The 13,419-nt window shown below is 64.5% G+C and overlaps 1 protein-coding gene across 12 annotated transcripts in view; it reads right to left on the reverse strand.

The window, feature by feature from the left end:
* The window catches only part of Celf5 (CUGBP Elav-like family member 5), a 32,724-nt gene extending 23,177 nt beyond the window's left edge, over positions 1 to 9,547 (reverse strand). For 11 of the 12 annotated variants that reach the window (XM_027952531.2, XM_027952535.3, XM_027952526.3 and 8 more), the window contains exon 1: positions 9,289 to 9,433. In XM_027952531.2, the coding sequence (XP_027808332.1) occupies positions 9,289 to 9,433 (145 nt within the window). Of the gene's footprint in view, positions 1 to 9,288 lie in introns of all 12 variants that reach the window. The other variant, XM_027952515.2, reaches the window with a different exon arrangement.
* Positions 9,548 to 13,419: the final 3,872 nt, after the last annotated feature.

The raw sequence follows: 13,419 nt of genomic DNA on the forward strand, positions 1-13,419 counted from the left end.
CCCTTTGACCCAAGGTTGGAACTTGCAGAGTCTCTCAGCTCAACGTTTCCCTGACCAGGGTGACGACCCACAGGGGTGGGTGGCCGGCGCCAGGGGACGCGCCACCGTGCCTACCCTCACCCACTTCACAGCCGAGGAGACCACCGCCCCCAGGTCACACGGCCAGGGGGCCAGGGATGGGATCTGGGCTGGGAGGTCCGGCCCAGCCGGTGTCCCCTCCGCCACAGAATTGTCCCTGTTGTAGACCACAGAACAGCGACCGCAGGGAGGCCGAGCCCTGGACGGGTGGCCACGAGCTGAGCCCCTCTTCCTGCAGGGACTCTGAGGGCGGGGGTTCTGCACCCTGTGGGGAATCGAGGCTCAGGGAGGCCCATGACGCTGGACAGCCCAGGGGGTCAAGGGGACCTGGCACCTGAGCCCAGGGGGTTCTGACGGCTGCCCAGCTCCTGTCCACGCACCCGGGGCCGCCGTCCCACTGCTGGAGGGGCCGGCGCTGCCATCGTCCCCAAAATTCACCCCAGAGCTTGACCATTTTAAGACAAAGGTGGCCTTAGAGCATCTAAGGAAAGACCGGGAGGACCACCACGGCCCCTGGACACCAGAGCTGGGCTCCTAGGTAAAGTGAGCCCCGGGGTCATCCAGGCTCCTGGGCTCTGCCCCCGGGGAGGCCGGGCAAGGCAGCCCCGGGGCCTTCGGTGGCCGGAGAAGGTACCGCCTTACAGAGGGGACACTGAGACGCAGAGTGGCCCAGGTCACACAGAGGGAGGGGCCGCAGCTCAGCCCCTGCCTGGCCCCTGCTCAGGAGGACACCCCTGTGTCCAGCTCTCTGTGAGGGGCGGAGGTGGCTGTGGGTCCTCTTGTTCCTACTCAGCAAGGGGACAAGACCCAGGCTGCTGGGCGATGCCAAGACCCCCAGGCTTGGGCGAGGGGAGACCGGGCACCTCCCGTGTGTGTGTGTCAGCCTGGGCAGAGGGAGGGACATGGGGCTGGGGGAGCGGGGGGTGCGGGGGTGGCCGTGCTGGACAGGGCCTTTCCTGGAGGTCAGCAGGACTTGGATCGGCCGCCGTGGAGCAGACTGCGGGGCGCCGGGGGCCAAGGAAGGGAGAGCCCAGTCGGGGTGTGCGGGAAGGGCCTCCTGGCTCCCGGCCTGGGGTGCAGACGCCAAGGTCACCGTCAGGCAAACACAGCTGGGCCCAGAGGAAGGAACAGAAAGAGGGGCCCTCGAGGCAGGGCTTTGTGGGGGGGTGTGCCCTGAAGGTGTCCTGGTTGGGTGGCAGCGGCCATATTTGGAGAAAGAGTCTTTGCAGACTTTAAGGACCCTGCGATGAGATCAGATTGTCCTGGGTGACCAGCTGGGCTCCAAGTGCAGGGACAAGGCCCTGGGGAGGAGGCTGGAAGAGCCCCCAGCATAAGTGAGCCCTGGGTCCCCCCCAGCACCAGAGAGGGGGAGGTGAGGGAGGGAGGGAGAGAGGGGGAGGGGGGAGAGAGGGGGAGGGGGAGGTGAGGGAGGGAGGGAGAGAGGGGGAGGGGGGAGGAGGGGAGAGAGGGGGAGGGGGAGGTGAGGGAGAGAGGGGAGGGGGGAGGAGGGGAGAGAGGGGGAGGGGGAGGTGAGGGAGGGAGGGAGAGAGGGGGAGGAGGGGAGGGAGGGAGAGAGGGGGAGGAGGGGAGGGAGGGAGAGAGGGGGAGGGAGGGGAGGGAGGGAGAGAGGGGGAGGGAGGGGAGGGAGGGAGAGAGGAGAGGGGGGAGGAGGGGAGAGAGGGGGAGGTGAGGGAGGGAGGGAGAGAGGGGGAGGGAGGGGGAGGGGAGGGGGGAGGAGGGGAGAGAGGGGGAGGTGAGGGAGGGAGGGAGGGAGGGGGAGGGAGGGGGAGGGGAGGGGGGAGGAGGGGAGAGAGGGGGAGGGGAGGAAGGAAGGGAGAGGGGGGAGGGATAGAGAGAGGGGGAGGGAGGGGGAGGAAGACAGGGAGAAAGGGAGGGAGGGGGAGGGGAAGGGAGGGGAAGGGAGGGAGGGGAGGGGAGGGGGAGGGGAGGGGAGGGGGAGGAAGGGAGGGGGAGAGGAGGGGAGGGGGAGGGTAAGGGGAGGGGGAGGGGAAAGGGAGAGGGAGGGGAGGGGAGGAGGGGAGAGAGGGGGAGGGGAGGGAGGGAGGGAGAGAGGGGGAAGGGAGGGGGAGGGGAGGGGGAGGGGAGGGAGGGGGAGGGGAGGGGAGGGAGGGGAGGGGGGAGGGAGGGGACTCAGCACAGAGATGTCCCTGTGAAGATGGAGGCAGGGATGGGTGCTGCGGCCACAAGCCAAGGACACCGGCGTCCCCGGAGCTGCGAGAGACAGAGGAGCCTGGAGCGCACAGCCCTGTGCATTGGCCTCCAGGATGGGGAGGGGAACGCACCCGTGGTTTTAAGCCCCCAGCTCTGGTCATTTGCTGTGATGACCCTGGAACACTCAGATGGGGACCCAGGGAGAGGGGCAGTTTGAAAGAAACACGCGAAGCCAAGGTGGACCTGAGGGCTTGGGGACCCCAGGGAAGTGCCCCCTAAGACAGGCAGCCAGCCCCGTGTGCTGGGTGCGAGGAGGTGGCCCCGCCCTGGGCAGACACTCCCCACACCTCCCCGGATCCTCTCACTGTCATCTTTTCCTGTCCTCATGCTACAGATGTGTGGACCAAAGCTCAGAGAGGCAGACCAGCCTCCTGGAGGCCACACAGCAAGTCAGAAGCCATCTCTGGACTTGAATCCAAGCTGGGCACAAGAATGAGCTGGTGATGAGTGTCTGCGTTTCAGGAAACCCCGGACCATCTGGGACAACCCAAATCACTAAAGCCTGCTCCTCTGATCTAATGGCCTAAACACACACACACACACACACACACACACACACCATGTCTTTAAATAAAATAATTTCCCTTTTGTTACTCCCGTCTTTATTTCATGTGTAAGTCAGACTTCTGTCACTCCTTGGGGCCTTGGTAGCTCTAGGGTCTGACCCTGGTCAGATGCTGACAGTGTCCAGGCTGCCCCTGACCCGTCCGCTCCAGGACCTCTTTGAGCCATGACCTGCACTGCCTCCCCGTGTCCCCACCCCACTTCTCCGGTCCCAGAGGACTGGCCCTCGGTGTCACCAGCCCACACACTGCACAGGCACAAATGGCTTTGCTGGCACCTGCATCCCCAGCACAGCTCTGGTCACCATCTGAGTGTGCATTTCACAACCCCACTGGACCCTGAGCCCTGCAGGATCTGGACGCGCCTGTCCTGGCCACTGGTGTCTCCGGGGCGCAGCACCCAGAGCAGGCTCAGGAGAAGCACCTGGGCAGCGCCATCCCTCTGGCCTGGCCCTGGGCTCCACCCTCCACACCAGCAGAGGGCGCCCGTGAGCCCCCAGCCTCCAGGCCCCTCCTCCCCCGCAGCCCCCAGGAGCCACCCAGCCTGCCCTGTCCCCTCCCAGCCTGCCCTGTCCCCTCCCCGCCTCCCCTCTCTAGCAATAGAAACTCCCTCCATCCGTCCTCTACTCTGCACCCAGTTACGCTCCTCTCCACCCACCCACCCACCCGTCTACCCTTCCACCCCTCTCCCGTCCACCCCCCACCCACCTCTCCATCTCTTCCCCCACTCATCCACTCCACATCCTTCCACCTTTCATTCATTTTCCACTTATCTGTCCATCCGTCCTTCCACCCACTTCTTCATCTAGCCAGATTTCTATTCAAATTCCATCCATCTTTCTATCCACCATCCATCCATCTGTCATCTATCATCCATCCACCTGTCCATCCGTCCATCCATCCATTCACCTGTCCATCCATCCATCCATCCATCCGTCCATCCACCTGTCCATCCGTCCATCCATCCACCCGCCCATCCGTCCATCCATCCACCTGTCCATCCATCCATTCATCCACCTGTCCGTCCATCCATCCACCCACCTTTCCATCCATCCATCCACCCATCCATCCACCTGTCCATCCATCCATCCACCCATCCACCCACCTGTCCATCCATCCATCCACCCACCTGTCCATCCATCCATCCACCCATCCACCCACCTGTCCATCCATCCATCCACCCACCTGTCCATCCATCCATCCACCCATCCACCCACCTGTCCATCCATCCATCCACCTGTCCATCCATCCGTCCATTCCTCCACCTGTCCATCTGTCCACTCATTTCTCCATCTATCCATATTTCTTTCTTTCTTTCTTTCTGTGCCGGGGACTGAACCCAGGCAGGGGCCCTCGACCACTGAGCCACACCCCGAGCCCCTTTGTGCATTGTTTTTAGAGCCAGGGTCTTGCTGAGCTGCTTAGGGCCTCACTACATTGCCGAGGCTGGCTGTGAACTTGCCATCCTCCTGCCTCAGCCTCCCGGGCCACCTGGCCCCCCGCTCCAGCTATCCGCCTTCCTACCATCTTTCTGTCCGCCCCTACACCCTCCATCATGTCCGACCACCCACTCAGGGCCTCCCTCCCCCGCTCACCTTCCATCCCTCAAGTCCTCAGCCACCGCCCGCTGCGTCGCATCTGCCTGTTGCCTTCTGTCTGTGCCCCGTCTGCCTGCGCCCGACGTCGCCCCCCCTGCCCGTCCACTTCAGGACGGTGGCCTCAGACCAGCTGGACTACCGCTGGTCAGTGCCTTCCAAACCTCACAGCCCCTCCCTGGGGCCCCGGTGACCTGAAGTCAAGGACGGCCAGCTCCCCCGAGGGGCTCTGACCCTCTCTCTGCTTTCACAACCACAAACCATGTCTCTTCCTTCAGCCCCTCCACAGTGCCGGGCGCGGCGGGAGGCGCGGCCAGCTGGGCTGCTGTGCCACTCCTCACCTGCTGCTTGTGGAGCCGGGCAGCTGGTTCCGTGGGAACCCCTGCAACCCAGCACCTGGCCACCCTGGCCCACCCCAACAGGGAGCCCCATTTTTTTCCATCCAGGGTACGGGATTTAAGCAGATCTGGAACAAGGCTGGGAGGCTGGGAGGGGGCTGGGAGGAGGCAGTGGCAATGGCAGTTATCTGGACATGCAGGTCTGAGTTCCTCTCCTGCTCTAAACTCTTCCATGGCTCCCCAGTGCCCTCCGGGAAGACGGCAGGCTCAGTCCAGCTTCAGAGTGCAGCGTGCTGACTCTCCAGCCTCAGGCCGGCCTGATTCCCCCTCCACTCAGTAGCACCCCTTCAGAGGTCCAGGCCTTGGCAAGCCCACGGCCCTCTGCACACACACAGGTCAGAGACGCCCACCTCACTGGCTCAGCAGAGGCCCTAACAGAACACAGTGTCCGTCTGTGCTTTCTCCACCTCGAAAACTCCACCATCCTGCAAAGCCCCAGTGTGACGCAGCCAGGTCCCCCACCCCAGTCCCCTCTCCAAGCCCACCCTGAGCACTGTGGCTGGAGGCGTCATGTGGGGCTCTGACCTCAGGTCCAGCTGTCCACGGCAAGGCCCCAGGTGCTCCTGGGAGGTGCCCGCGGAGGGGATGACTGAGGGGAGGGTGAACGGACCCCACGGGGCTCCCCCGCGTAGGAGGGCTCCCAAGGCGGCTGCCTTCCAACGCGGCGTCTCCCCAGACGTCCAGGGGTCTCCTTGAGGCTCCCCGCTACTGTCCCCTCTGCGAGAGCGGCTTTCCCACCCGCACTCCTCCTCGCCCTCAGGTCTCAGCCTCACCAAGCAAGTCCAGTGCCCCGCGGCCAAGCGCTGACCATGTGCCAGGAGCTGAAGGGAAACCAGTCCTCAGCCCCGTGGCTTCCCCTGAGCTGGGAGGCCCACCGCGGTCAGAGACACCCAGACAGCTCCAAGGAACACACAGCCAATAAGATGCAGAGCAGCCAGACTGCAGCTCCCCCCAGGGCCCACCGCCCCCAGGAAGCCGCCTGGCCTCCACGCCCTCAGGAGCAGGGCCTCGGGCCCTCACTGCCAGCGAGCGACAGGTCACATCCAGCAGCCTGGGACATGGCAGGACAGCTCTCTGTTTCTGCCCATCCCTGTGTCCCCTGGACGGCGGCGGGCAGAGGTCAGAGTTTGTTCCCGGGTGGAGGAGGGGACTCCAGCCCAGGCCAGCTCCACCTCAGTGAGGGGCACAAAAGGGGGGTGTGGGGAGATGGCACTGTCACAGACACGAGGGTTCACGGGCACTGGGTGTGCTTGGCTTGAAGCCACCTCCAGGGAGGGTCCCTTCCACAAAGCCCCAACCCTGGTGGCCGCCCCAGGCCCCGCCGACCCAACCCGGCTACCGCAGAGACCCCAGGCACGGGCTCCCCAGCCCCGCGCCCCTGCCCCGCGCCTCCCCGGGGCTGGGCTGGCGTCACGGGGATCTCGCCCCAGCGGCGGCTCCAGCCCCCTCCCCGGCAGCTGGTGCTCCCATGGCAACCGTGCGCCGCCCCGCGCCACCTCCGCTTTAAGACAAATATTGTCATTAACATGCAAATGCATAGCGGTGCCTTAAATGGGGGCTGCGCAGCGCGACGCTATATCGGGCGCCTTCCCGGGCAGGGCGGGCGCAGGACCGCGGGGACCGTGGGAACCCATCGCAGCCCCCAGCCCCAGTCCCTGGCCTGGTAGGCCAGGAGTCCCTGATCTGGGGGCCAGGCCCTGGCCTCCCTGCCGGCTCCTTCTCCTGACCGGGCCTCCCCTCGGTCTTGCTCCTCCCAGGTTCCATGCCTGCTTCTCAAGGCCCAGCACCCCCGCTTCCTGCCCAGAGCCCCACGCAGGCCGCCGCCTGACCTCCCGCCTTCCCGTGGCCTCAGTGCCAGCGCCCCCACCCACCCTTGATAGGGGTCATCTGGCACCACGGTCCTGCCCTCTCCTGGCTACCCTAGGGGCCACCCCTTGGCTTGGGGATGACCTGTTCCCCTGTGCCACAGGGATGAACCTCGGCTCCCCTGGCCTGGGCGGGGGCAGGGGGACAGGGCCCAGCTCTGGCCGGCCTGGGCACCAGAGTCTGCCTCTGCACCCCGGTTTCCCCGTGTGTGCTCAGGGAGCCCCTCTCAGTGACCAGCCTTCAGCGGGGATTAAAGGACCGGAGAGGGGAGACCAAAAAACTGGACAGTGGTGCCAAGTGAGACACCCAGTGACCCCTGGACACAGCTGAGGTGTGACACACGAGGGGTACATCCTCTGTGACCGTCACAGCTGCCCCAGTGCAGCCTCACAGGACACCCAGCAGCCAGGGACCCCGCCCCCGGGAAGACTGGCTGCATTGGAAGGGGTCCCTCCAGCCTGGGTCCACCCCACTGCCGCTGCTAGGAGCCTGCCCATGGTGACAGGGTGCTGCAGCCTGTTGGCTCCCCAGAAATGAAGCCAAATAAGATAAGCGCTTGGCAGGAGGTGCCCAGACTTCTCCTCCCAAGCACCCTGGCTTCCCATTCATCATTCCAGCCCGCTTTGGCAGAGCCCCAGAGAGGGCCAGCTCCTGGCCAGAAGTCACACAGCTGAACCCAAAGGCAGGACCAGATTGCAGATTCTGGCTCCCAGCACCCCACCTTCTTGCTCTCCAACTCTCTCCCACCAAGCAGCCAGGCCCTGCACAGGAGGGGACCCCCTGTCCCAGAGGGCACCGGGGCTGGGCCTGTTTCTGATAGGAAGTAAAGCCCCTCCCTGTCTCTCCCAGCCTTGTGTCCAGGTCGCTGACTCAGGACCCCTAAGACGTGGAAGGTGAGTGCCACCTGTCAGGGACATCATGTGCTCAATTTCCACCTTCCCAGAAAGCTCATGAGTCCCAAGACCCCTGGGTGCCGTGACCCCAACATTCTCCAGCCAGAAAAAAATAACTGCACATTCACGGCCCCCGCCTCCACCGCCTGCTGGATGGCTGAGGTCAGGCGGCCCCTCTGGACCCTTCTCTCCTGTCCGCCAGCTTCCAGGCCATTCAAAAATTAGAAAAAGAGGGAGGGGCCCCGCGAGCCCCCAGCCCCCACCTGTCTCCCTGCCCAGACCCCCAGCAGCCCTTCAAGGCAAGGTTTGGGGGCCACGTGGATGGCCCCCTCCCAACAGGATCCTCCTAGAAATGGCCATGTGGGGGGTCCATTCAGCCAGGGACCCGGAGCCTAACGATGCCCCCCGTGCACCCTCTGCCCTCCTGGGCCACAGCAAGGCATTAGATTTCCCAGTTCCCCGTTTGGGGGGCGGTATTGGTTCTGAAGAGATGGGTTGAAAGGGTTCTTCCCTCCCCCCAATACCAGGTGGGCGTCTGGCTGCGGTGACAAGCCTGGGGTCCATCCCGCCTGCGGCCTGAACCTGTCCCTCAATGCCCCTCCGGACCACGCATTCTTGCTCTGGTTTGGAGCAGCTGGGGCAGACCGGCACTGGGTCTGAAATAGGTCACGGCCCTCGTCCATCTCTAAGGCCCCCCAGGGTCTGGCTGGAGGATGGGGACCCAGATGTGTTCAGCATATAGCTTTGGCAGTCCCCACTGGGTCCCCGGCACGTGACAGAAAGCTTGTCAAACACCCACATTAGGACACTGGACCCACAATCGGAGCCAAGGGCTGGGTCCAGGACCGCTGGGCACCCCGCCCCCCCCCAAATGCCAGGAGACAGAGAAGCCAGGAAGGGCGACGGGCCACCTCCCTCCCACCTGCCTCCAGGCCGCCCACGCCTCCCTCCTCCTCGTCCACCCCAGGACTGGGGCTCTGCCCAGTCCAACAGTTGGGGTTCATTGTCTTGGCCTCGGACCCCACAGGCCGGGCCAGGTTTAACTTGAGCCAAAGGTGGACGCAGGGAGGGGGAGGGCCGGGACACGGCGGAGGGGGCGCCAGCCACGGAGGCGGCGGGCAGCGGAGGACGTGGGCGTTTGCAGCCCGGGGGGAGGCGGCGCTCCCCGGCCCCCCGCCCGCCCTCTTTGTAGTTACCGATGGGGCTCAGCCCGGGGTCCTGGGCATCCGCGTCCCCACGGCGGCCGACCTGCCCGCCGCCCGGCTTTGTGAAAATCCCCAAGCGATCGAGTCCGAGGTGCGAACTTCCCCGACGGGGCCTGGGCCGGGGAATGAGCGGGGCGGAGGGCGGGCGTCCAGGCGGCTCCGGAGCGGGCGAGGGAGGGAGGGAGGAGAGGGTGGGGGTCCAGGGAGCCGGGCAGGACGGGACCGAGGAGAGGCTGCCTGGGACAGGATGGGAGGCAGAGGCAGCCGAGCGGCAGGAAGGTGGGAGGCGGGGAGGGGGCGGAGGGGAGGGGGCAGCTCGGCTCAGCAGCGGCCCCCGGGGGAGGCGGTGGGCGGAGGGGAGCGGACGCCAGGCAGAGGCGGCGGAGGGAGGGGGCGGCAGGGGATGGGCGCCGGGGCCGAGGTGGGGCGGAGCGGGGCGCGGGCGGGGGCGCGCCCACCTTTGTGCATGCCCGTGTAGGGGTCCTTGAGCACCGTGAGCTCGTAGATGCGGCCGAACTGCTCGAAGAGCGGCTTGAGGTCCTTCTCGTCCAGGTTGCGCGGGATCTGGCCCACGAACAGCTTGATGGCGTCCAGGTCCTTCATGCCGTCGGGCTGCGCCCCGGGGGGCTCGGGCCCGCTGCCGCCCACGGGCGAGGGCCGCGGCTGCAGGAGCTGCTGCTGCTGCCGGCGCGCCTCGCTCTCGGTCAGGCGGGCCATGGCGGGCGCGGGCCGGCGGCGGCGACTCGGCTGGGGACGCGCTCCGCCCGCCGCCGCCCCGCCCGCCGCCGCTGGACCACAAAGGCGGCGCCGCAGCGGCCCCGCGCGGCCATCGCGCGCACTGCAGCCCGCGCCGCGCCGGCGGGGAGACCGAGGCCGGGAGCGGGGAGCCGAGGCCGGTGGCACGTGGGGAACAGGCCCCGGGGGCTGGGGCGGCGGGGGCCAGAGGCCTGCGGGCGCGGGGGCGAGAGGCTGGCGGCTCTCCCGGGGCAAGGGGAGCGCTCACAGCGCGGCCTCCACAAGAACCGGACGCAGGCGGCGGCGGTCCGCGCTGGCCTGCAGAGTCCTGGCGAGGGGCGCCCTCCCCAGGGGTCCTGGGCGGCAGCCAGGAGCAGGGCCCGGCCCGGGAGCCACAGGGAGCCCAGCCGGGGCCACCCCCCCCCCCCCCCCCCGCTGCTCCGGCGCCCTGGGCCTGCGCCCCGTCGGAGCCAACGACGGGAGACCGGCAACTCTGCTGTGGACAGCGTCCACTCTGCTGTGGCCGGGCACGGCGCTCAGCGCTCCCAGGTTTCTGACTTGTTTAACAAAAATAGCAATAATTGTATTTATAGCAACTGCAACCGGAGTGACGCGTTTTGGACATCGCCGCGGCCGTCGTGCACAGTGCCTAAACTATTGGGAAATACATTGACACATTTAGGACAACCACTCTAAGGGCATCGTGTCACCTCTGCTTAAAACTCTCCAAAGATGTCCCCAGACTAAAGCCCAAGTCCTCTCTGCAGCCCACAGGGTCCTTCACAGCCAGCCCGGTCCCTCTCGTCCTCCCTCCTCCCTCTGCGCTCCGGCCACCTGGGGTCTTCCAGAGCCCCCAGCATGCCAGGCTGGGTCCTGCCCAGGGCTTTTGCCCTCTGTGCCCCCTGCTGGGGACACCTTCCTCCACAGGGTGCAGGATTCCCTCCTTGGGTCTCCCACTCCCCTTCCGCCACCATTTCCTCTTTTCATGGCCTCCCTTTCTCTTCTGTAGCATTTATACTCACTTTAAATTGTATTTTGCTCTAATGAGACAGATATTGGCTTGATGTTGACAAACCACCTAGCTCCTGGCATGCGCCAGGCTCTGTGCTAAGTGCTTGCTGTGTACTAGGTCATTCGATCCACATGGCAAACCCGGGAGGTGAATACAAATAGAGAAGCAGACTTGTAGGACCTGCCACATATGACGAGGGGCGCCGGGGCAGGTGAGCAGAGAAATGGCTGCAGGAGGAAGTCAGGGAAGGTGCTGGGGAACTCAGGGCATGAGTGGAGAGGCGATGCAAGGGCCCTGGGGCAGGAAGCTCCTGTAGCTGACATGAGCTCTTAATGTGGCATCAGCATCAGGACTAGGGAAAGGTGGGTGGGGGGTGTCTTATTTCAGACCCAAAATTCAGCCATCAAGATAAATAATGTCCCATGGCACGGATAGACTACATTTTGTTTCTAGTCCATCCACCTGGAGCGGCCCTCAGCCACCAACAGGAGCGAGGTGACAGCTGCAGCATAGATGGCCCTAAGGACCTCGTGATCAGTGAGAGCCAGACACACAGGTCACAGCGGGTGACTCCGGGACAGGAGTCGGGGGAGTCCAGAGAGGATGTGGATCACAGGTGCAGAACTGGGAGGGACGGGGGGGGGGGCTGCTCATGGGGCAGGGCCTCTTTTTGGAGTGATAGAAGGTTCTGGAATTAGGTGGTGGTGATGGTGGTACAACCTGGTGAACATGCTAAAAACCACCGAATTGTAAAAAGAAATCTTGAATGAAAAAATGTAATGCAATAGTTTTAAAGAGAGAGGGGCACAGAGGCCACACCTGTCGTCCCAGCCACTCGGGAGGCTGAGGCGGGAGGAGGGCACGGCCACGGCCGGCCCGGGCACCTTAGCAAGATTCTGTCTCAAAGCCGAATAGAAAGGGCTGGGGTGTGGCTCGGGGAGGCGCAGCCCAGGGCCATCCCCAGACCAGGACAAGGAACCATGCGTAATAGGAACACCCGCAGCCAGCCAGGCCCCGCTCAGGACGGAGTCGAGGTCAGCGTGGCCGGGTGTCCTTTTGACTCAGCACCACCCTGGGACTGATCGCGGATTCGTTTTTATTTTAATTTTTAAGTGTTTCTTCATTCAAGTTCCTTGTTTTTATTTTAAATTTAAATTTCTAATAGACTGCAGCAGTGCCAGAACCCTCGTCAGCCACACCAGTTCTGTCTTTATTTAAAACCGTGACATTTTGTTCAGCACAGATTTGGGGGGGAAGCATTAATTTCAATTTTTTTTTTTAAATCACACTGAATTGTTCGTTGTCTGTCCTCCCCTCTTTTGGGGGTGGGGGTACCGGGGATTGAACTCAGGGGCGCTGACCCTCATCCCCGGGCCCCTTTTTCTTAATTTGAGTTGCTGAGCCCTGCTAAGCTGAGCTGCAGATCCTTCAGCCTCTGGAGTCCTGGACCACGGGATTCTGTGGTGAGTGGGGGCCCACACCTCGTTCCCACACCCTGCCCATCCTAACTGCCGTCCTGAGAGGCAGACAGAGGCGGGTCACTTGTCTGAGGTCACCCAGCAGGAGCACCGAGGGTCGAGCCCAGGCAGCCCCAGAAACCACCCCGATCCCACCCTTCGGCAGCTGCGCCTCCCTGTCCTTTCTCCCGTGGGACTAAAGAGCAGAGAGGCTCCCGCCGTGTGGACTCCCTGAGGCCAGGGCTGGGCCCACCTAGGACATCTCCGAGCTGCGAACACACCAGCATCATGGCCACAGCAGCCTGGCCGCCAGGCGGGGCGGGACGTCGGGCTGGGGGGGCACAGCTGGGGTGAGAGGTGGGTTCTTCCCAAGGCAGCCCCCGCCTCGGATCTGCCAGCCGCGCTCAGGCTGGGAGAGCAGGGCCAGCCCCCGAGGCACCGGGGACTGCCAGAGACAGGCTCGTCTCCATGGAGACCCGAGCAGGATGCTCGGAGCCCGTGGGCCTGGGTGTGCGAAGCTGGGAGGGTCTTTAAAAGAATCCAAAGAAACCCACCCCCCCGCCCTCCCGGAGCTGCCGGGCATTTTCTGCTCAGCCTATTCCTCTTTCCTTCACCCCCAAAAAGTGGGGGAAGGGGAAGGAGCCCGATCCAGTGGTCCGACCCCCAGGAGCGTCCAGCCAGCAGCTCTGCCTGGAGTCTGCCCCCTGGCCTGGTTGACAGCCTCAGCCGGTCAGGGGCTGTCGGTGGAACCAGGAGGCTGAGCACTGGGAGGACTGGGGTGGCGAGGCTGACGCTCCTTTCCTATCAGCTGGAAGAGATCTGGTCACTGTCGGCCCAATGGCAGGAGGCCCACAATGTGGATGTCAGTGAAGGAGGGGAACCAGTGACAGCAGAGCCTGGGGAGCTGGGGTGGGCTCCCAGCTGGCCACTGGGCTCCCTGGACATCCTGTCTTTACCAACCTGCCCCAGGGCCTTGGCACCTCTTAGCTCTCACCTCCTGGGCTGCTCACAGCGTTTACCGTAGGACAAATGGATCTAGACCATGGCTTCTCTGCCTCCGCGCTGTGGACAGTGGGGCTGGATGGCTCCCTGGGGGCGTTCTGGACACTGAGTGCAGAGCTGCAGCCCTGGCCTCCCATACTCCAAGCCAGGACACTCCCCACCGTAATATCACACATGTCCCCAGAAGTGGCCCAGGGTCACTGAGGCAGTCACTCCCAACTGAGAACCATGGGCTTACAGCACTGAAGAGACATGGGACTGCTGGCCCCGGTGCCCAGGGTCTCCAGGACACCCCTCCCCTGCCAGTCCCTCTGCCTGGGCCCCAGGGTGGATTCCCGAGGCCCCAGCTCCACCTCCAGGGCTCAGCTGAGATTCGCCAGCTC

This window comes from Marmota flaviventris, chromosome 1 (assembly GCF_047511675.1).
Source record: "Marmota flaviventris isolate mMarFla1 chromosome 1, mMarFla1.hap1, whole genome shotgun sequence".
Taxonomy (NCBI): Eukaryota; Metazoa; Chordata; class Mammalia; order Rodentia; family Sciuridae; genus Marmota; species Marmota flaviventris.